General features: G+C 39.8%; 1 protein-coding gene across 8 annotated transcripts; it reads left to right on the top strand.

Annotated features, from left to right (window-relative positions):
- The first annotated feature begins 443 nt into the window (after positions 1 to 443).
- Positions 444 to 23208, top strand: LOC132992457 (NACHT, LRR and PYD domains-containing protein 12-like). Of its 8 annotated transcripts, none has more exons than XM_061061782.1 (17): positions 444 to 462; positions 3855 to 3939; positions 5538 to 5657; positions 5815 to 5934; positions 7113 to 7232; positions 7823 to 7921; positions 8079 to 8198; positions 9201 to 9433; positions 9582 to 11409; positions 12471 to 12641; positions 14706 to 14879; positions 15405 to 15578; positions 16775 to 16951; positions 17490 to 17666; positions 19010 to 19186; positions 19927 to 20096; positions 21618 to 23208. In XM_061061782.1, the coding sequence occupies exons 2-16, from the start codon at positions 3863 to 3865 to the stop codon at positions 20075 to 20077; spliced, it is 3918 nt and encodes a 1305-aa protein (XP_060917765.1). In that variant the 5' UTR covers positions 444 to 462; positions 3855 to 3862; the 3' UTR covers positions 20078 to 20096; positions 21618 to 23208. The 8 variants fall into 8 exon arrangements, with proteins under 8 accessions (XP_060917765.1, XP_060917747.1, XP_060917740.1 ...); XM_061061764.1 differs by lacking the exon at positions 444 to 462 and adding an exon at positions 3457 to 3571; XM_061061757.1 differs by lacking the exon at positions 444 to 462 and adding an exon at positions 3457 to 3580.

Genomic DNA, 23208 nt, shown 5'->3' with positions numbered 1-23208 from the left:
ATAAAACTCAGTGTTCAGGCTGAGAGAGAAACTTATCTCTGTGACACACACGCACGTACGCACACACAAACCTAGCGGATTTCCTGTAAATGGAGGAGGGAGGGGCTGTTATGTGCGCAGATAAGTGAATGCTTATGTGTACATGTGGGCCGTTGCCTGATAGGAATGCAGTGTGTTAAGAGAGAGAAGTTTAGAAACTGTATCTGTGAGAGACAAACACACCCTGATACGAAGCCAGCGGATTTCCTGTAAATGGAGGAGGGAGGGGAGGGGAAACACATGAACCAGGCTCAGGGGAGGAGCCAGGCTGCAGACTTACAGTCTAGACTTTGTGTCGATTGAACCGAGCGGAGAGCTGAAGCAGTGGTGTCAAACTCATATTGGGTCGGGGGCCAGATTTGTTTAAATGAGACCTCCAGTGGGCCGGACTAATTTTGCCTACATCACTGCAACTCAAAACAGGTACAGGCTGCGGTATCAGATTTAAAACACTCTCATTGCAAACTGTACTATATATTTTTTAATATTGCTGTTCAAGTTGTAGAAACCTTGACACAGGAGTTATTCTACCTGCCCTGGGAGTACAAGGGAGAGAGAGAGAGAGAGAGAGAGACTTTAGGTTCGTCACAGACAAAACCTGCTCACATGAATTAATGTGTTTTGTACGACGGAGGATTAGGACCACGTTAAAAAAAAATCGAGATTAAAGTCGTAAATTTACGAGTTTAACGACGAATTAAAGTGTTTAAAGAATAAAGTCGTTATTTTAGTCTATATCAGAAGAGCAGCAGCATCCTGTTCTCAAATGACAAACATGCAGCATCTTGTCCTAAAGGTTTCACTAATAAGGAAATAGGCTACTTCCTTGTGTAGTCGGTAAAAACAGTTAGTTCAAGAGAAGTTTTCACTTCAACTTGGAAGATGTTGTTTATCTGTAAAATGATGAACAGGACACAAACTGTCTCTGCACATGAGACACTTTAACAAGGCAGACCGATAACAGACACAAAGAGTTGTGTTGGGGCTTCACTTATACAGATATGAGACTACACATGCTTTTGGCACATCATCATCTTCACATTGTCATAAAATATCAGCACCCTGAAAAGATACTTGAAGATGTGTGTGTGTGTGTGTGTGTGTGTGTGTGTGTGTGTCTGTCTGTCTGTCTGTGTGTGTGTCTGTTCCACGTCTTTCATCTAAGTAAACTCAGTTAAACGACTTTTAGTATGAGCCTGGCCGTCCGTACTTCTACACATCCATACGATCGTGCCCGAACTCTGTCACTGACTTTTTATGCGCCACGTACCTGTGCCACGTCTGTGCGTAATTCAAGAAAGCACTTTGGCGCTGCTCCGCGGCTAAACCAGCCTCTCTGTGATCGCTTGTGCGGGATATCGTTTTCAGATAACAAGGAAATGTTCAGTAATTTTGCATATTTACAGTCTCATGAGAGCTGCTATAAAGGCGCCACAGCAGGCTGTATTTAGATGTGATGTCGCGCTGAAACTTTTTTAGTGTTCCGCACAAAACTTTAACCCCCTGGTGACCTAAAGATGAACCATCTGTAAATAAAATCGGTTAATATTCATTTTAAATGACTGTTTTTACCATAATCGGAAGTCCATACAGTGAAATATGTATAATCATATTTGCTGCTCTATTACTGCACACAAACCTTTACAGTTTGTGTAAACAGCTTCTCTGGTCTTATATAGCACCTCACACTCACTGTACAGGAGCACTAAGTGAGACGGGTGCTAAGAGCAGTTCAGACGGATTCAGACGGAGTACCTGGGAAGGTGCTCAAAGCCTGTGCAGACCAGCTCTCACAAGTCTTCACCTGCATCTTCAACCACTCCCTGTCACAAGCCACCATTCCATCCTGCCTGAAATCAGCCACAATCATACCCGCGCTTTGAGAGGCTGGTTTTACACCTCATCAAACCTCAGACCTCGACCCACACCAGTTTGCTTATAGAGCAAACAGATCCACAGATGACGCCATAGCCATAGCTCCCCACACTGCGCTGAGCCACCTGGAACACCGGGGGAGCTGTGTAAGGCTACCTTTCATCGACTACAGTTCAGCCTTCAACACAATGATCCCGGACATTCTGGATAAATAACTGTCGGACTTAGGCCTCCACTCCAACACCTGCTCATGGATAAAAGACGTCCTCACAAACCGCCCCCAGACTGTTAAACTTGGCCCCCACGTCTCCACCAAACCGCACACTCAGCACCGGCACTCCACAGGGGTACGTGCTGAGCCCACTACTGTACTCCCTCTACACATATGACTGTAGCCCAAACCTACCCCGGTAACACCATCGTCAGGTTGGCCGACGATACTACTGTGGTTGGACTAATCTCAGGGGGCAGACGAGACTGCAAACAGGAATGAGATCCTGAAGTTGACGACGTGTTGTTCAGGGAACAACCTGGCACTGAACACCAAGAAAACAAAGGAAATCATCTTCACCTTCAGGAAGCACAGCGCAGACCCAGCTCCCCTCCACATCAACGGTGTTTGTGTAGAGAGGGTCCAAACCTTCAAGTTCCTGGGCACCCTCATCTCTGCTGACCTCTCCTGGACTTCCAACACCTCTGAGATCACCAAGAAGGCACAGCAGCGCCTGCACTCCCTGAGAGTGCTCAGGAAGAACAACCTGAATGAGAAGGTTGCTGGTGAACGTCTACCGCTCCCCCATAGAGAGCCTGCTGCCGTACCGCATCACAGTGTGGTACGCCAGCTGCACTGAAGCCGACAGGAAGGAGCTTCAGAGAGTAATCAGCACAGCACAGAGGATCATTGGCTGTACTCTCCCCTCCCTAAAGCACATCTACAACCCCCGCTGACTGAACAGAGCAAAAAATATTGTAAAGGACAGTAAAGGACATGCGCTGACCCTCCCACTCTCTATCTACCTGAATGAGAGTTTTTGTTGTTTTTAGCTGTGGATGACTGTATGTGTGTGCACTTTAAGGTGAAGCTTGATAATTTTGTTGTACAATTGTATAATGACAATAAAGACAGTCTATTCTATTGTAAAGTTAAGACCTTCATAGAGCAACACAAATCAATGAATTAACAAGATGAAAAGCTTGCACATCATTTCTAATAACTTATTCATAAATTATTATAAATGTATCCTGTTCGACAAACAGCTGCACATGTAGAATAAGCTGCAGTCTGTTTGTTCTGTGTCCTAGGTTAAAGAAGAAGTCGTTCACTTGAACCCACTGTGTGAGTCAAAGAAAAGCTTTTATTCACGAGAGATTATTTAAAAAATGTGAACATCATTAGAGTTCAAACATTTTGACCTTAAGAGATAAAACTCAAGAGTGTTCAGGCTGATATAGAAACTTAACTCTGTGACACACACACACACACACACACACACACACACACACACACACCAACCCACATGATTTCCTGTAAATGGAGGCGGGAGGGGTAACGGGCGCATGAGAGGAGGCGGGACAATGAAAGTGAAACCTTTTCACCGTCGTCAGTTGATAGAAACACATTTTAAGTCGACAGAACTGCGCGGAGAACTGAAGTGTGGTGAGTTTGGTGAGTTTTTATAATTTCACTTCTGTAGTCTCAGTTTTCCGCCCTGTGAACTGTACAGAGATAGTTTCAAATATAGTCGATTAATATGACTGCTTCTTTGTCTGTGTGTGTTTGTGTGTGTGTGTGTGCGTGCGCGCGCGTGTCTTAGTGTGTGTCTTAATGTGTGTCTTAGTGTGTGTCTTAGTCCTGGGTGTGGCGTTTGTTAAAAACTGGTTCCTCTTGTTTTCTTGTGTTTTGATCTCACAGTGAGTGTTACTGTTTGTCCTGACTACAGATCACAACATGAGTGTGCGTTTAGAGGAAGAGGAGGACGGAGTAGAGTCTCCTGTACCCAGCTGTCTGTCTCTGAAGAGTGATATGTAAGAAAACTTACCAACTCATTTTCACTTCAGATTCAATGTATTCTCAAATCAATCTGCTATCTTAAACTTTCAGATTTAAAGAGAAATCATTTGATCATTTAAAAAAAATCATCCTCAGTATTCCTGTCAGACATATGTCCTGTTTGTCACATGTTCTGGTCCAGTGTGTCATGTTTCTCAGAACTGCGACATAAAGATAAGCATGTTCTGACGTCAATGGATGTTGTGTGAAACAAACAGCACCATCTGCTGGATGAGTCCAAGAAGTACAACTATACATATAAATAAATATAAATATAGGAGTATTAAATTAAATAAGCTTTATTATTTAATTATTCAGTTTCATTATCATGAAGTCATTACTGTTGTTGTTTGTATTCCTGTAGCTTCAGGACACTGTATTCAATGTTCATGCTTTACAGAAGAAGTACAAATATAAACGTATAATTAAATATAAACGTATAATTAAATATAAACGTGAATAACTTTCACTTGAATATTTATTTTTGGCGCTGTCTGAGAGCAGCCGATTCAAACGCCACTCTCCGCTCGTGAAAATGGTTTGAACCGCAATGCATGATGGTATATATTGCTCGGATAGTGACCATCGCTCGTACAGTACTTTTCAAAATGCATTGTGGGATACATTGAGTGGACTATATATGGGGTACTTCTCATGTCTCTTAAATTGCATCCACGTTTCCTTCACTTTCTTCCCTCACTTGCGTCTTAGTCCCGCCCACCAGAGATGCACGGAGAGGAAACAAGCAAGGAAACGAAGCAGAGGAGAGAGGAAAAGAGGAAATCTGCTTTAAGAGACATGCGACGTCCTTTCCTCTGTAGCGTCACGTGAAGCGACATTAGCTGATCGTCGCTCAGCTGTCTGTCAGCTTTAACAGCTGTTTGTGTCCGCACAAATACGCACTGTGTTCATTCTAATAAAATACACACAGTAACAGTGTTTAGTCTGTGTTCTTTACCTGATAACAAACACCTGTACATGAAGAACAACCTGCAGTCTGCCTAAAAATAATATACAGACCTTTTCCACACTCAAACAGTTTTAATATTTAATTGTTTATTAATTATTTGTCTTAACTGATAATCCGACAGTGAACTCTGTATTTTATAAACACTAAGGATGTCTCAGGATTATTTACATTTTTTTATTAGGATCAAATTTTCAGCAAAACAGGATGTGTAACATTTTCAAACCGTACATGATGAATGTAAAACGTGTTTTACTCCCACTCCGTCAGAATGTCATTCTCATCTTGATCAAATTAAAAAAGGCAAATAGTGTGAGAGATCATGAAAATAAATATCAGCAGTTTTAATGATGGAGTCGTTCATGATCTTTTGGTTTTAACACTTCAAATTAACGGACTTTTTGTCTGATGCTGAATCAGAAAACAACTCAAATAGGCTCTAAAAGTCGGGGGTGATCGGCAAAAAACAGAAAACACAGGAAACAGAAACACGAAGATACCATAGAGAATATAAAAAACCTTTAACCAGGAATAAGAACAGAAAATACACAGGGTTAAAAACAACATGACTTTAAAAAAGTTTATAAAACTTGTTGGTTTTTGCAGATTTGAGTGGAGCAGACAGAGAGCAGAGTCTCCTGTATCCAGCTGTCTGTCTATGAAGAGTGATCTGTCCAAAGATGATCCTCCACTCTTCAGTCTTGAACATGAACCCTCACCCATAATGTAAGAAAACTAACCAAAGAATCAAACCTGGAAACCTTCTCATTATCCACAGCTGTAGCCTTTTTTGTATTTACAGCTTCTTTTAAAGCATTGTCATCAGAGACTTTATTAAAGATTCATGTCATATAAATGTAAACCGTGTTGTTTTCTTTTGCAGATTTCAGTTGAGCAGACAGAGAGCAGAGTCTCCTGTATCCAGCTGTCTGTCTATGAAGAGTGATCTGTCCAAAGATGATCCTCCACTCTTCAGTAATGAACCTAAACCCTCAGACATAAAGTAAGAAAACTTACCAACTCATTTTCACTTCAGATTCAATGTATTCTCAAATCAATCTGCTATCTTAAACTTTCTGATGTTTAAGTGAAATCATTTGATCATTTAAAAAAAATCATCCTCAGTATTCCTGTCAGCCATATTTCCTGTTTGTCACATGTTCTGGTCCAGTGTGTCATGTTTATCAGAACTGCGACATAAAGATAAGCATGTTCTGATGTCAATGGATGTTGTGTGAAACAAACAGCACCATCTGCTGGATGAGTCCAAGAAGTACAACTATACATATAAATAAATATAAATATAGGAGTATTAAATTAAATAAGCTTTATTATTTAATTATTCAGTTTCATTATCATGAAGTCATTACTGTTGTTGTTTGTATTCCTGTAGCTTCAGGACACTGTATTCAATGTTCATGCTTTACAGAAGAAGTACAAATATAAACGTATAATTAAATATAAACGTATAATTAAATATAAACGTATAATTAAATATAAACGTATAATTAAATATAAACGTGAATAACTTTCACTTGAATATTTATTTTTGGCGCTGTCTGAGAGCAGCCGATTCAAACGCCACTCTCCGCTCGTGAAAATGGTTTGAACCGCAATGCATGATGGTATATATTGCTCGGATAGTGACCATCGCTCGTACAGTACTTTTCAAAATGCATTGTGGGATACATTGAGTGGACTATATATGGTATGATCATACTCACTCAGAATTCAGAGGGCAATCAAAACAGGAGGGAAACACACAGGCAGGAAGAAACACTAAAGACACGATACACAGAGGAAAAACTACAACATGAAACAGGAAACACTAAAGACACGATACACAGGGGTAAAACTACAACATGAAACAGGAAACACTAAAGACACGATACACAGAGGAAAAACTACAACATGAAACAGGAAACACTAAAGACATGATACACAGAGGAAAAACTACAACATGAAACAGGAAACACTAAAGACACGATACACAGAGGAAAAACTACAACATGAAACAGGAAACACTAAAGACACGATACACAGGGGAAAAACTACTAAATAAAACAGGAAATGAATTCTCAACACTGAAATTAACAAAATATTCTATTGAAGTATTGTCATCAGTGACTTTATTAAAGATTCATGTCATATAAATGTAAACCTTGTTGTTTTCTTTTGCAGAGTTCAGTGGAGCAGACAGAGAGCAGAGTCTCCTGTATCCAGCTGTCTGTCTATGAAGAGTGATCTGTCCAAAGATGATCCTCCACTCTTCAGTCTTGAACATGAACCCTCACCCATAATGTAAGAAAACTTTACAAACTGATAGATGTTTACAGTCTGTTTAAAAATCCGACAGTCCGTTTAGCGTCTTTCCGTCTTTTTTCCGTTATTAAACTCAGCTGATGTTGATAAGTTTCACTGAAGTACGATCCGCTGCAGCGTCCAATCAATGAGTGCTATTCGAGACGGGGGCGGGTCTGTCAGTAAAAAAGACTTCCTGGAAGGCTGGTCTCATGTTTCCTCGATCCTCGCTCCTCGCTGCTGAAATAAACGACCTCAGACGTCCTTCAACATGGCGGCTCGGAACGACTTCCGGTTCAAGCGAGGATCGAGGAGAGAGGAAACGAAAAATAAGAGACATGAGAAGTACCCACGATACACAGGGTGAAAAAACTACAACATAAAACAGGAAACACAGGAAACAGAAACACAAAGATACCATAGAGAATATAAAAAACCTTTAACCAGGAATAAGAACAGAAAATACACAGGGTTACAAACAACACGAGGGAAGAACAAGAATTAACAAAATATTCTTTTAAAGCATTGTCATCAGAGAGTTTATTAAAGATTCATGTCATATAAATATAAAACTTGTTGGTTTTTTGCAGATTTCAGTCGATTAGACAGAGAGCAAAGTCTTTGAACAGTGATCTGTCCAAAGATGATCCTCCACTCTTCAGTCTTGAACATGAACCCTCACACAGAAAGTAAGAAAACTAACCAAAGAATCAAACCTGGAAACCTTCTCATTATCCACAGCTGTAGCCTTTTTTGTATTTACAGCTTCTTTTAAAGCATTGTCATCAGAGACTTTATTAAAGATTCATGTCATATAAATGTAAACCGTGTTGTTTTCTTTTGCAGATTTCAGTTGAGCAGACAGAGAGCAGAGTCTCCTGTATCCAGCTGTCTGTCTATGAAGAGTGATCTGTCCAAAGATGATCCTCCACTCTTCAGTCTTGAACATGAACCCTCAGACATAAAGTAAGACAACTTACCAATTAATTTTCACTTCAGATTGAATTTCTACTCAAATCAATCTGCTATCTTAAACTTTCAGATTTAAAGAGAAATCATTTGATCATTTAAAAAAAATCATCCTCAGTATCGCTGTCCAAGAATGGACGGACTCCTCTATGTTCATTCTCCCCACAGGCCGATTAAAAAGCAGACTGTTATTTTACAATACGCTTGTGATCGGTAAATTTGGTGATGTCAAACATTGCTACGAGACAAAGCACACATATTTTGATCAATTGTACCAACTGATCTGAGGACTCAGAAAACAAGAGAACTAAGAGCCTGATATGATGGATCCACCAGAATCCTCATGCATTTACTGGCAAACGTTTGTCAAGTGGATCAAATCGTTTTCTACAGGCAGAGCACTCATTTTCAATGTAAATAATCCTCGTCAATCAATTTCATTTGATTGTGGGATGGCCAAAATAATGATTCAAATGATATTATTTGTGCAGCTATAGCATAATGACACTCCTGCCAGGGACCAGTGTTGCGTTCAGGTGCAGGTTGTGAAAAAGTCCAGAACTGCTTTTATGTCACAATCTGACCCAGGACAGTAGAGACAGACCAGTGCACGTGTTGTATTAGAGGTAACGGTGCTCAGGCCCGGTTAGTCCTGGAGCTGTGTGAGTGCAGGCCAGCGGGGGAATGGGGAGGGGGGCTGTTGTTGGTGCAACTGGGACTAGTGTGAGTGCGCCCTGATTTAATTTAAAAAAACTGTCTTTTGAAACATTAATGATCTGTGTGCAGTGAGAGAGAAAATGTTGTTTCTTAGTCTTTATGAAAGCAGGACGGTTAAAATACAAAAAACAATCATCTCACTGCAGACTATGAGCTGAATGCAAACTTCAGAAAGAGGCGTTACCTGCTCTCTATGATCATGTGTGTTAGATTGTGTTTGATAAATCTTCATGTTTTCTATCAGACAATGATCAGTTTAGTTCTAAAGACATTTCTTCACAGGCGGATGAGGAAGAGGACTCATGTTATAGAGGAGCAGCCGTCCTGTCCAGTGTGTCAGGACGTCCTGAAGGATCCCGTCTCTACCAGCTGTGGACATTGGTTCTGCAGACAGTGCATCACCTCATACTGGGACCAGTCTGGTTCACCACGAGACTCCTCCTGTCCTCAGTGTGGAAAAAGATCCAGAACAAGACCTGGACTGCAGCCAGTCAGTCAGAGCAGCACTGAACAAAGTAAGAATGTACTACTTTCTGCTTCTGTGAGCTCCTCCTAAAACAGGACTTTTATTGTATGAAAAAAGTATAGAAATAAAAACACTTTTTACTTCTTTTACAATAACATTTGAAAATACTAAGCCGATTCTATCATTCTCTCTTTCAGTAGATAGAGGTCTGCAGGAGGTTTTAGATGAACATAAGGTCAGCCTGAGGAGGAGATGTGAGCGTGTCACTGAAGGAAGTGATGAAACAGGAAGTAGAACCCTCCTCAACAGGATCTACACTGAGCTCTACATCACAGAGGGACGGAGTGAAGAGGTGAACACCCAACATGAGGTGAGACAGCTTGAGACAGACTCTAAAAAGAAGACCCTCCATGAGACTCCAATCAAGTGCCAGGACATCTTTAAAGCCTTACCCGACCAACAGAACCAAAAGACAGAAGCTCAACCCGACCAACAGAAACCCATCAGAGTGGTTCTGACAAACGGCGTCGCTGGTGTTGGAAAAACCTTCTCAGTGCAGAAGTTCTCTCTGGACTGGGCAGAGGGCTCAGAGAACCAAGACCTCAGTCTGGTGATCCTGCTTTCATTCAGGGAGCTGAACTTGATCAGAGATAAGCGGTACAGTCTTCTTGAGCTACTGCGTGTTTTCCATCCAACATTACAGAAGGTCACAGCAGAGACGCTCGCTGTCTGTAAAGTTCTGTTTATCTTTGACGGCCTGGATGAAAGCAGACTGTCATTGGACTTCAAAAACAGGGAAGTTGTGTCTGATGTCACACAGAAGTCATCGTTAAACGCACAGTTCACAAACCTCATCAAGGGGAATCTGCTTCCCTCAGCTCTCATCTGGATAACTTCTCGACCTGCAGCAGCCAATCAGATCCCAACTTTGTTTGTTGACAGGGTAACAGAAGTACGAGGCTTCACTGACGTCCAGAAGGAGGAGTTCTTCAGGAGGAGGTTCAGTGATGATGACGATCTGTCCAGCAGAATCATCTCACACATCAAGGCATCCCGGAGCCTCCACATCATGTGTCTGATCCCGGTCTTCTGCTGGATCACTGCCACAGTTCTGGAGCACATGATGAGCACAGAGCAGAGAGGAGAGCTTCCCAAGACCCTGACTGACATGTACTCACACTTCCTGCTGGTTCAGACAAAGAGGAAGAAGAACAAGTATGATGAGGGACGTCAGATGAGTCCACATGAGCTGATGGAGGCTGACAGGGAAGTTCTTCTGAAGTTGGGGAGGCTGGCATTTGAACATCTGGAGGACGGAAACATCATGTTCTACCAAGAAGACCTGGAGCGGTGCGGTCTGGATGTCACAGAGGCCTCGGTGTACTCAGGAGTTTGTACAGAGATCTTCAAAACAGAAAGTGTGATCTTCCAGAAAACAGTCTACTGCTTTGTTCATCTGAGCGTTCAGGAGTTTCTGGCTGCAGTCTACATGTTCCACTGTTTCACCAACAGGAACACAACAGTACTGAAGGCTTTTCTGGGAAAAATACATGTAGATTCAACTCTTGATGTTCTCCTTGAAGAAGCAATGGAGAAATCCCTGAGAAGTAAGAACGGTCACCTGGATCTGTTTGTTCGCTTCCTTCATGGACTGTCTCTGAAGTCAAACCAGAGACTCTTAGGAGGCCTGCTGGGTCGGAGAGACAACAGTCCAGAAATGATCCAGAGAGTCATCAACAACCTGAAGAAGAAGAACAGTTCTAATATCTCTCCCGACAGAAGCATCAACATCTTCCACTGTCTGACAGAGATGAACGACCTCTCGGTCCATCAGAAGATCCAAGAGTTCCTGAAGTCAGAGAACAGATCAGTGAAGAAACTCTCTACGATCCACTGCTCTGCTCTGGCCTACATGCTGCAGATGTCCGATGAGGTTCTGGATGAGTTGGACCTGAAGAAGTACAACACAACAGATGAGGGACGAGGGAGACTGATTTCAGCTGTGAGGAACTGCAGGAAGGCAGAGTAAGTCAAGATGGGATGAGCATTATAAATCAGTGTCTAATATTAATTTACTAATTTTAATAGAAACTGAACAAAATCCTCACTGTTCACCAAAAAGTGTTCCACTGCTAATGTTCAGGAAAAAGGTCAGTTTTTTTCACGTGTGATGTTATTGAACTTTTTGCCCTGAGTAAAAAAGTTGGTTTGATAGTTTTTTTTTTGTAAACTGACTGTGATGGCTGATAATGTTAATCATTGAAAGGGGTCATAGTACAGTTATCCCTGTCTGCTGTTTGAATACGATGTTGTAGAAAAAATATATATAACCAATAAGCTAGCCAAAGGTATGAAGGAGGATTAGGGCCTAAAAAGAAAACAAATCTTAAATTTCAAAGATTAAAGTCATACATTAACAACATTAATCTTGTTTATGTATGAGACTAATGTTGTCATTTTAGTCTATAGTTACATCAGAAGAGCAGCAGCTGTTCGAAAATGACAAACATGGAGCATCTTGTGAAGTTATACTTAAGTAAAGCTTTCACTCATAAGGAACTACTTCCTTGTGTACGCTGTAAAAAACAGTTGGACAAAAAATATCCGATTATTTGTTGGGGCTTTATTTATGCAGATGTGAAACTACACATTCATCACATGGTCATAAAATATCAGGGCCCTGAAAAGATACTGCAAGAAACTGGGGCTTTTCCGAAGAAAGAACCACACTGAGTTGGAGGAAATTGTATCTTTTGTGACAGAATAAAAGGCTTTAAGGGTTCTCCTTTCATCATCATTGGTCCTTAATGATAATTGTAGATCATGATACCTATCGAATTAATCAATAGATCTTTTTAAAAAGAAAAAGAAATGATGTAATCCTAAATAAATCTATATTTGTTTCCATACATCTGCAACATTTAGTGAATGTGTAATGAGACTTTTTGTGTCAATGACAGATTCTACTGATGATGTGTAATTAAGTTAAGACAGAACAGGACATGTCTGTTTAATCATCAAATGTGAGACGTAAATATCAAATGCTTCTTTTATAAGTAATATTTTTCTATTATATGTCACTACAGATTTTCTGGCTGTGGACTCTCAGAGACTCACTTTGACGTTGTGGCCTCAGCTCTGAAGTCCAACCCCTCCCATCTCAGAGAGCTGGACCTGAGCTACAATGAGCTTCAGGATTCAGGGGTGAAGCTGTCTGCTGGACTGCAGAGTCCAAACTGCAGACTGGAGTCGCTGAGGTCAGATCACTGACTGTAATATATATATGTATATAATAGAAACTGTTAAAATAAAGTAATACACAAGCCTCCAAAACAGCGTTACTTAACAGACATACTTAAATTACATGAATGTAGACCGCTCTCCCTCAATACGTCTTTATATTACTGCTCATGTTTGATGAGTGACTAGCGCCATAGAGACCTGGCTTTGTGTGGTCGATATGAAGTATTGAATAAGAAAAGTGCTGTGTGAAAATCCCCACTCTGTTGTCTGTCAGCTATCTTGTACTAACCAGCTATCCCGGGACTTCTGCTTATTGCTACCTGCCGCTAGCATCTCCACCTGTACGTTACAAGATGATGTCAGTGCTGATGTAACTGGTCAACAGTTAACTAGATCAACTGGGAGGTGTGGTTAGCATTCAAACAGAGCTAAGAGTCATAAACAGTCTCACACAGGCCAAAGTGTCACACCAACGGATTCAAGCTTGAAGAGTTAAAAAATAAACACAAAGGAGGCAGGTGGGGCCCGTCATAGAGTTTACTCAAGAGCCGCAATCCAAAAATATCCCCGTCTTTCCTAAAATTGTTTGAGATTAGTTATCTACTCACATTCACTCACTCACTTATATACACACACTCATACAAACACTTGCACGTCCTACTCCAACTCTTTCTTAGCATTGTTTGTTGTATGTTTCTGCTTTTTGACAACATTCAATAGCACTATGCTAAAGACACTCAAATAAGGTTATCTGAAATGTACACATTGTTCTGTTATCACACTGCGTGTGTGGAGGCTTGTTGATGATGTGTATCACAACAATTATCATAAACCATGAGTGCAGGACAGCATCGGCACCAACAGCTGCAGAAATATGTTGAAACAAAGGCATGAGAAGCTTCAGGTTTAGCAAGAGACGTCACATCTCAATCAGTGCATTCAGAGGAAGGACTCTTTCTTTTCTCTCGCTCTCTCTCTTGTGCGTACACAAAGGCTATGATATACAGATTTACCAAAGTTCAGCAATTATACTTTAGGGAGGGGTGTATACATGGGCATGGAAACAGTAAAATATATGTTCCCTTTTTCAATTAATCTTTGGGATTTGTATTTCAAGAAGGCTCGGTCTTAAAATAGAAAATCAAAAAACAATCAGGACAGCACTCCAAAACTGTATTATAATCTTACTTGAACATCTTTGGGGATTCAGCACCCAGTTGTTTAACGTTAAAGGGAGCTGAGCATGTTTTTTTTCTCCCATTAAGTTTGAAAAGAGCCACAACTATTCACAAAAGAGCCACATGCGGCCTGAGAGCCACGGGTTGAGTATCAAGTTTAGATTGAGTTATGACAACAATTCTATATCCTCTCAAAGTATTCCAGATTTAGGAATCATCTTCATGTAGAGATTTCTGATTATGTGGAGAAAAGTTTAAACTCTTAATGAAGATTAAAAACAACATGCACATAAAGCCCCTGGTTTCCTCTCGTTCTGTTAACAACTGAAATCATGAAGACTTTTGATTCAATAATGTCTGATTTGATAAGGCAAGGCAAGTTTATTTATAGCACATTTCAACAACAAGGCAATTCAAAGTGCTTCACAGAAGACATCAAGAGCATCATGACATATGAAAAAATTAAAATTAAAAAATCACTGAAACAAATTTTATTAAATCAGAATAATTGTTAAATAAATTGAAATAAATACATACAAATCTAAAAAGAGTTAAAAATTACAGTTTAAAATAATTTTAAAATTATTTAATAAAAGGCAGCTGTAAACAGGTGAGTCTGGTGAGTTTGTTCCAGATATGAGGAGCATAGACACTGAACGCTGCCTCTACGTGTTTAGTTCTGACTCTCAGGACAAAAATAAATAGTGTTCTAACATCACAGAGCTGGCTTGAGATCAGAACCCTTTTATTCATCTGTGCACATGAACAGCTGTATGAATGTTTTAGGATTTAGATTTAGTGAATACATCAGGACAAAGTGATGTTGAGATATTCATCACAACCTGAACACATATGAGTGGATTATAAATTATTTTTCCTCATCTTTTGTTCTTTATTCAGATTGAGGGACTGCAGGTTGTCAGAGATCAGCTGTTCTTCTCTGGCCTCAGCTCTGAAGTCCAACCCCTCCCATCTCAGAGAGTTGGTCCTGAGTGAGAACAAGCTGCAGGATTCAGGAGTGAAGCTGCTGCGTGATTATCTGCAGAGTCCAAACTGTAGACTGGAAACTCTGAGGTCAGATCACTGACTGAGTCATTCAATCCACATCTTCGATTGTTGCACATTTCAGCATTTATATATTTCAGTATTTGGCTGAATTTAAATCTTGGGAAATTTAATTTTAAAGATTTTTTTTTCAAGTTGCTGAATAATTTATAGATTTGATCTAAAAATGTTTTTATGACTATGTGAAGTAAAGTTGAACAACGTGCACATGAAGCCTCTGGTTTCCTCTGGTTCTGTTAATAACTGAAATCATGATGACTTTTGATTCAATAATGTCTGATTTGATAAATGTACTAACATCACAGAGCTGACTGAGATCAGCAGCCAGTTATTCATCTGTGCACATGAACAGCTGTATGACTGTTGTGCTGACATTTGGAGGATTTAGATTTTGTGAATACACAATCAGAAACAATACTCTAATCATTTAGAGAAAACTTAATTCATCAGGACAAAGTGATGTTTAAGTACTCATCACAACTTGAACATGTGAGTGAATTATAAATTATTTTTCTCCTTTTAATCTTTATTCAGATTGTGGCGCAGCAGTTTGTCAGAGATCAGCGGTTCTTCTCTGGCCTCAGCTCTGAAGTCCAACCCCTCCCATCTCAGAGAGCTGAACCTGAGTGACAACAAGCTGCAGGATTCAGGAGTGAAGTTGCTGTGTGATTATCTGCAGAGTCCAAACTGCAGACTGGAGACTCTGAGGTCAGACACCTTTTCTTTCTTTGAGTCTGTGCTACTGTTACACCTCAGGAATGATGAACACTGTGACTCATAACCTCAAACAAGCTGAGCACCATGACACAAGCTAACATTAGCAGCAGCTCTGCTCCCAGCCCCACTGACTTCCTGAGTCCACTGAAGAGGGTCTGCTAATCACATGTTTCTGGGCGTCATGTGTTTTTCCTGCCTGCATTCATGAATCATTTGATTGTTAGGGGGTCCTGCCTCTGATCTAAGAAAAGCTTCCTGTACAGCTCAAAAGTGTAAAGAATGTGTGGTGATAATTACTAACAGTTCATGAGCCTCTCATCACCTTTAACTTCCAAACATGCTCAATAGGAAATACACAGATACAGTGAAGAGCAGCACAAAGACATTTAGGATGCTAGAGACGACTCTGACAAACCTCCATGAACTGTCCTTTAGTAACAGATCCAATAATGACGGGACATGTGTTTGGATGTGTGTGGATTGTCTTATTTTATTGTCATATATGCCAGACCTAACCAGTCTCAATGAGATTCAACTTTTCAAGTAATTTGAAGTTCATATGTTTATGGATCATTCTTCCTCTTTTTCATACCGTTGATGTTTTTTTATGATCATATATCAAAATCAACTCTCTGATTTGAAACGTACTGTGAGAGAGTTTGATCTGCTTATGAAACAGACTGAAATTAATCTTGAATTCTCTTTCTGATTGGCTAAAGTCAGTGAGACCAACCACATTATAAAGTCATTTTAAAGGTCTGCAGCGTTTCCACCTGGTCGCTGTCACATGAGGAGAATCACAGGACGCTGTCTGGAAAAGCCTTTTATTTACATTTTCTACAGAAGATATTCACACTGACTTGTAGTTTGTAGAGTTTAAAGAAAGCCTGATGAGTTTTTTGTTAGGGAATCCTGTACAGGATAAGACCAGTGAAGAGATAAGAGGATTCACTTTGTCCACAGTGGGTGCCAAAACGGACAAGTAATGAAATTTCCTCCCAGTAGCTTTGAGTGTTTGAATCTAAAAATGATCAGGAAGAACTTAAGTATTAATGCATCCTAATAAAGTCCTTCAATGTTGGAATGAACAAACGATGATCACGTCAGTGTGTTCATGTGTGCAACATCACACATTCATGCATGAAGCTCACTGTCATCTACATTTACATCTTGTATTCTTTATTCAGATTGAGGGGCTGCAGTTTGTCAGACAACAGTTGTTCTTCTCTGGCCTCAGCTCTGAAGTCCAACGCCTCCCATCTCAGAGAGCTGGACCTGAGTGAGAACGAGAAGCTGCAGGATTCAGGAGTGAAGCTGCTTTGTGATTATCTGCAGAGTCCAAACTGCAGACTGGAGACTCTGAGGTCAGATCACTGACTGAGTTATCAATCATTCAATCAACATCCTCCATTGTTGCACATTTCAGCATTTATTTATTTTCAGTATTTGCCTAAATTAAAATCTTGGGAAATTTAATTTTAAGGAGTTTTTTTTTTCAAGTTGCTGAATAATTCAGAGATTTTATCTGAAAATGTTTTTATGACTATGTGACATAAAGTTGAACAACGTGCACATGAAGCCTCTGGTTTCCTCTGGTTCTGTTAATAACTGAAATCATGATGACTTTTGATTCAATAATGTCTGATTTGATAAATGTTCTAACATCACAGAGCTGACTGAGATCTTCAGCCTTTTATTCATCTGTGCACATGAACAGTTGTATGAATGTTGTGCTGACATTTGGAGGATTTAGATTTTGTGAATACACAATCAGAAATGATACTCTTATAATTTAGAGAAAACTTTATTCATCAGGACAAAGTGATGTTTAGATACTCATCACAACCTGAACACGTGAGTGGATTATAAATGTTTTTTCTCCTTCTTTTATTCTTTATTCAGATTGAGGGGCTGCAGGCTGTCAGAGATCAGCGGTTCTTCTCTGGCCTCAGCTCTGAAGTCCAACTGCTCCCATCTCAGAGAGCTGGACCTGAACTACAACCCAAAGCTGCAGGATTCAGGAGTGAAGATGCTGTGTGATTATCTGCAGAGTCCAAACTGCAGACTGGAAACTCTGAGGTCAGACACCTTTTCTTTCTTTTAGTATTTTCTACTGTTAAATACCTCAGGAATAATGAACACTGTATGTATCTTAACCTAGGCCAATATGGCGGTGCGCATGAGTGCAGTGGCTCAGTGTTAGCTTTAAGGTGTTTTGTCTTCTAGCACTTTATAAAGGTTTCTTTGCACCAAGGAATTGCGTTGTACTCGTACATTGACAAATAAAGATATTCTTTTCTATTCTATTCTAAAAACAAGCCGATCACCATGACACAAGCTAGAATTATCAGCAGCTCAGCTCCCAGCCTCCACTGATCTCCGATGAGTCCACTGAAGAGGGTCTGCTGATCACTTGTTCCTGGGTGTCATGTGTTTTTCCTGCGTGCCTTCATGACTCATTAGACTGTTAGGGGGTCCTGCCTCTGATCTAAGAAAAGCTTCCTGTACAGCTCAAAAGTGTAAAGAATGTGTGGTGATAATTACTAACAGTTCATGAGCCTCTCATCACCTTTAACTTCCAAACATGCTCAATAGGAAATACACAGATACAGTGAAGAGCAGCACAAAGACATTTAGGATGCTAGAGACGACTCTGACAAACCTCCATGAACTGTCCTTTAGTAACAGATCCAATAATGACGGGACATGTGTTTGGATTGTCTTATTTTATTGTCATATATGCCAGACCTAACCAGTCTCAATGAGATTCAACTTTTCAAGTGATTTGAAGTTCATATGTTTATGGATCATTCTTCCTCTTTTTCATACTGTTGATGTTTTTTTATGATCATATATCAAAATCAACTCTCTGATTTGAAACGTACTGTGAGAGAGTTTGATCTGCTTATGAAACAGACTGAAATTAATCTTGATTTCTCTTTCTGATTGGCTAAAGTCAGTGAGACCAACCACATTATAAAGTCATTTTAAAGGTCTGCAGTGTTTCCACCTGATCGCTGTCACGAAGAGAATCACAGGACGCTGTCTGGAAAAGCCTTTTATTTACATTTTCTACAGAAGATATTCACACTGACTTGTAGTTTGTAGAGTTTAAAGAAAGCCTGATGAGTTTTTTGTTAGGGAATCCTGTACAGGACAAGACCAGTGAAGAGATAAGAGGATTCACTTTGTCCACAGGGGGTGCCAAAACGGACAAGTAATGAAATTTCCTCCCAGTAGCTTTGAGTGTTTGAATCTAAAAATGATCAGGAAGAACTTAAGTATTAATGTATCCTAATAAAGTCCTTCAATGTTGGAATGAACAGACGATGATCACGTCAGTGTGTTCATGTGTGCAACATCACACATTCATGCATGAAGCTCACTGTCATCTACATTTACATCTTGTATTCTTTATTCAGATTGAGGGGCTGCAGGTTGTCAGAGATCAGCTGTTCTTCTCTGGCCTCAGCTCTGAAGTCCAACCCCTCCCATCTCAGAGAGCTGGACCTGAGTGAGAACGAGCAGCTGCAGGATTCAGGAGTGAAGCTGCTTTGTGATTATCTGCAGAGTCCAAACTGCAGACTGGAGACTCTGAGGTCAGATCACTGACTGTGTCAGTATTCGTATAATGTCAATCCACATCCTCGATGGTTGCACATCTCAGCATTTATATATTTCAGTATTTGGCTGAATTTAAATCTCGGGAATTTAATTTTAAGGAGTTTTTTTTCAAGTTGCTGAATAATTCAGAGATTTTATCTGAAAATGTTTTTATGACTATGTGAAGTAAAGTTCAACAACTTGCACATGAAACCTCTGGTTTCCTCTGGTTCTGTTAATAACTGAAATCATGATGACTTTTGATTCAATAATGTCTGATTTGATAAATGTACTAACATCACAGCTGACTGAGATCAGCAGCCAGTTATTCATCTGTGCACATGAACAGCTGTATGACTGTTGTGCTGACATTTGGAGGATTTAGATTTTGTGAATACACAATCTGAAATGATACTCTTATAATTTAGAGAAAACTTAATCAGGACAAAGTGATGTTGAGATACTAATCAGAACTTGAACATGTGAGTGGATTATGAATTATTATTCCACAGGGGGCGCCAAAATGGACAAGTAATGAAAGTTCCTCACAGGAGCTTTGAGTGTTTGAATCTAAAAATGATCAGGAAGAACTAAAGTATTAATGCATCCTAATAAAGTCCTTCAATGTTGGAATGAACAGACGATGATCACGTCAGTGTGTTCATGTGTGCAACATCACACATTCATGCATGAAGCTCACTGTCATCTACATTTACATCTTGTATTCTTTATTCAGATTGAGGGGCTGCAGGTTGTCAGAGATCAGCTGTTCTTCTCTGGACTCAGCTCTGAAGTCCAACCCCTCCCATCTCAGAGAGCTGGACCTGAGCAGAAACAAGCTGCCGGATTCAGGAGTGAAGCTGCTGCGTGATCTTGAGAAGACTTGATTTGACTGGAGACTCTGAGGTCACTCTCTCTCTGTTCTTTAGTAAACTCTGCACATATCAGGTCAAAAATATATATAGATTCTTTTTGTTTTCTGTCGGAGAAGCAAGTTCAACATACCCAGGGAGTTTCCAAGAGCGTGTTCACATAAAAGGGGTGGAGTTAGCTTCATATAACGTATCACAATCATCACTGAGTCTGCTGTCAGCAGATCGTCATATCCAAACTAATTTAATAATATAAATAAGTTTAAGACAAACTGGCAGAAAAAATAGAAACATAAAATGTAAACATTATAGTAACTACCGTATTGGTCCGAATATAAGACGGCCTTTTTCCCCATCGAAATAGGTCCGAAAAAGTCGGGTCGTCTTATATTCGGGGTCTAGTATTCAGAGCGCAGCTCTAATTGTTCGCCTGTCCCTTTAAATGTCAATACACATGACGCGCTCTTGGAGGAGCAGGGGAGCGATGACAGTAAGAGCGAACACAGCGGGGCGGAGGACGTGTGTGAGGAATAGGAGACATCGGAGGAGAAGTTTGGCAAGCTTTAGTTTAGTTAAAGATGTGGCCTGTATTTTCTCTGTTATTTAAAAATGTTGATAATATTGCTTGATTTTAATTTTGAATCATACTGTACATATTTTGACCTTGTGAAAAACTTTGTTTTGAAAAGTGCCGTAGCATATAACGATAAATAGGCCTATGTTTATTGTTGTTATCATTATTACAACAACAGGTGTTTAATTCAATGTGTTTTTAATATTGGGGAGCGATGAGAGCGAACACAGCGGGGCAGAGTGTGTGTGTGAGGAATAGAGAGGAGACATCGGAGGAGAAGTTTGGCGAGTTTTAGTTTAGTGGTAGTTTAGTTAAAAGTGTTGCCTGTATTTCCTCTGTTATTTAAAAATGTTAAAAACATGTTGATAATATTGCTTGATTGTTAATCGATTTTAATTTTGAATCATACTGTACATAGTTCGCCCTTGTGAAACACTTTGTTTTGAAAAGTGCCTATACCAATTAATACGGTATGTTAATTATTATTATAATTATTAATACAACAGGTGTTTAATTCAATGTGTTTTTAATATTGTTATTTTCAAATAAAATGAAGTTCTTTAAAAAAAGTTCTTTATAAAAACAAGATCTGGTCTGCAAATCTTTTTTTCTAAATGTGAGTGTTGAAAAACGGGGGTCGTCTTATAATCAGGGTCGTCTTATATTCGGACCAATACGGTACTATGTTCACCTCTCCCTTCCGTCATCATTGCGCCATTTGACAATTAAATCTGTAAAAAAACATTATGTCTTAAATTTAGGTCAAAGTAGCGCCCTCTACAGGTCTGGAGCTCCTCTGTTTGCTTTCTGTTGCATGTTTGTCCTAGTATTTTGGGTGTTTGACTTTTCATCCTTTTATTTATTTGATGCACATTTATGGCTAATATTTTAATTTTGGCTTTTTCAAACAGGTTCTTTATTTGATTACACATGTCCACGTAGCTGATATTAGCAGCCCTGTTTCACAACCTCTTTCTGCAGGCCTAAGGACTGTGGATAAACATCTTGGTTACTTTTTACCAAGAAACAAAGGAACTGATTAATGATTTAAGTCTCCCTCTCAGACAAGCTCTGGAAGACAGGATATTATAAACTTTTACAACGCCTTGAGTAAACAACCAAGCGGAAACAGAACACTCTGCTATCTACGAATTGACCCCAAAGACATGAACTGTGACTGAAACCAGTCTCTGCAAAGTCATAAAAATTGACCATCTGTTGAACGACTGCTGAAGAACTGATTAAACCACAGTGTTTAATTCTGTATCAAATGCACATTTATATCTTTCTTCATCTAGATATTTCTAATTGTCACATTGAATGTATTGTAATCATCTTTTTAAACTCAAAATCAAACATTATTACGGTCATTTCTTGTATTAAGCACCCTGCTGTTTGAGGCACAAGGTATTTGTATTTATTTTGTTTCACATGCACATTGATAAGAAGTTACTTAAAAGTCCCGTTTTATAGTTTTAAGTTTTAGAATGTGTTTTGGCTAGCAAAGATGCTGCATCTTGGAACCGTAATTTGATCAGGTTAACGTGTGTGTGTGTGTATGTGTGTACATACATGTCGAGGTGTGCCTATGGTTTAATTCATATTCACTTATAAGGTTTTAAATAACAATATTAAGTTCATCATTTTACACAGGTAGATCGCTGACTCAATTTCATCTCATTGCAGTGTTTCCCACACAGACGATACCTGGGTGGGGAGCCCAAGTATACTTCCGACCTGTTTGTAGAGCGGGGGAGAGAGAGAGCGCGCAAGAGAATGCAGGCACGCGCAAGGACGTGCAGGTAAAACCGGGGCGGGTAAATGTTTTACCAAAAAGTCATATATAGAAACTATGCTCCTCTCTGCTGTCATGACTGTGAGCATCGCGGGGCACGCTGAGACACACCAACATACAGCGCAAATGCACACACATACACACACACTCTTGCACTGGAGCGCCAGCCACCACGCAAACCTTTATACTTTTAGTGCTACAGCACACAATTGGATCGTGATCCGTACGGACCGAGGCGGGAGCACACGTGATCTGGTCAAACGGTCGGTTCGACTTTACTCCGTTCACTCTCACCGTGTCTGCAACTAATTTGACAAAAGCAACATCATCTCACAGCAGCCTGCTGTAGTCTGTGAACATCTCCACACAGATTAAAGTTGTTTGTTGCAAACTAAATTAAGGGAAAACCATATGTGATATAAATACAAACGTAATATTAAAATGTACCCTAAAATAAGAGTTTAAAAAAAAGTATGTCGATATTGTATTATTTTTTTTACGACTCACAGAACTGTCATTTATTATATCTGAAATTATTTTGTTTGTTGTGTGCGTATTAAATGCGTTTGTAGGCTGTCGGTAAAGGCTACGGCTCACTATGTGGACTGGTAGATCTCAGCAGACTGGCAACTTTAAAAGTAGATCTTGGTTCAAAAAAGGTTGGGCACCCCTGGTATAGACTATAGTAATATTTTCTTTATTACTCTTGTTTAGTTCTTACAGTGTTTCCATTAAAAACGGAAAGTAAGGAACTTCAAATAAAAGTCTGAAACATCA

Source organism: Labrus mixtus, chromosome 2, assembly GCF_963584025.1.
Source record: "Labrus mixtus chromosome 2, fLabMix1.1, whole genome shotgun sequence".
In the NCBI taxonomy this organism is placed as follows: domain Eukaryota; kingdom Metazoa; phylum Chordata; class Actinopteri; order Labriformes; family Labridae; genus Labrus; species Labrus mixtus.
This window is presented reverse-complemented; position numbering and strand designations above follow the sequence as displayed.

What these genes read in the sequence shown, in the direction of transcription:
- LOC132992457 (XM_061061757.1), top strand. Translation starts at nt 3,472, where the DNA reads ATGAGAGGAGGCGGGACAATGAAAGTGAAACCTTTTCACCGTCGTCAG. An exon ending in AGGAACTGCAGGAAGGCAGA is followed by an intron (nt 11,410 to 12,470) that starts GTAAGTCAAGAT and finishes ATGTCACTACAG; the next exon opens with ATTTTCTGGCTGTGGACTCT. An exon ending in TGCAGACTGGAGTCGCTGAG is followed by an intron (nt 12,642 to 14,705) that starts GTCAGATCACTG and finishes TTCTTTATTCAG; the next exon opens with ATTGAGGGACTGCAGGTTGT.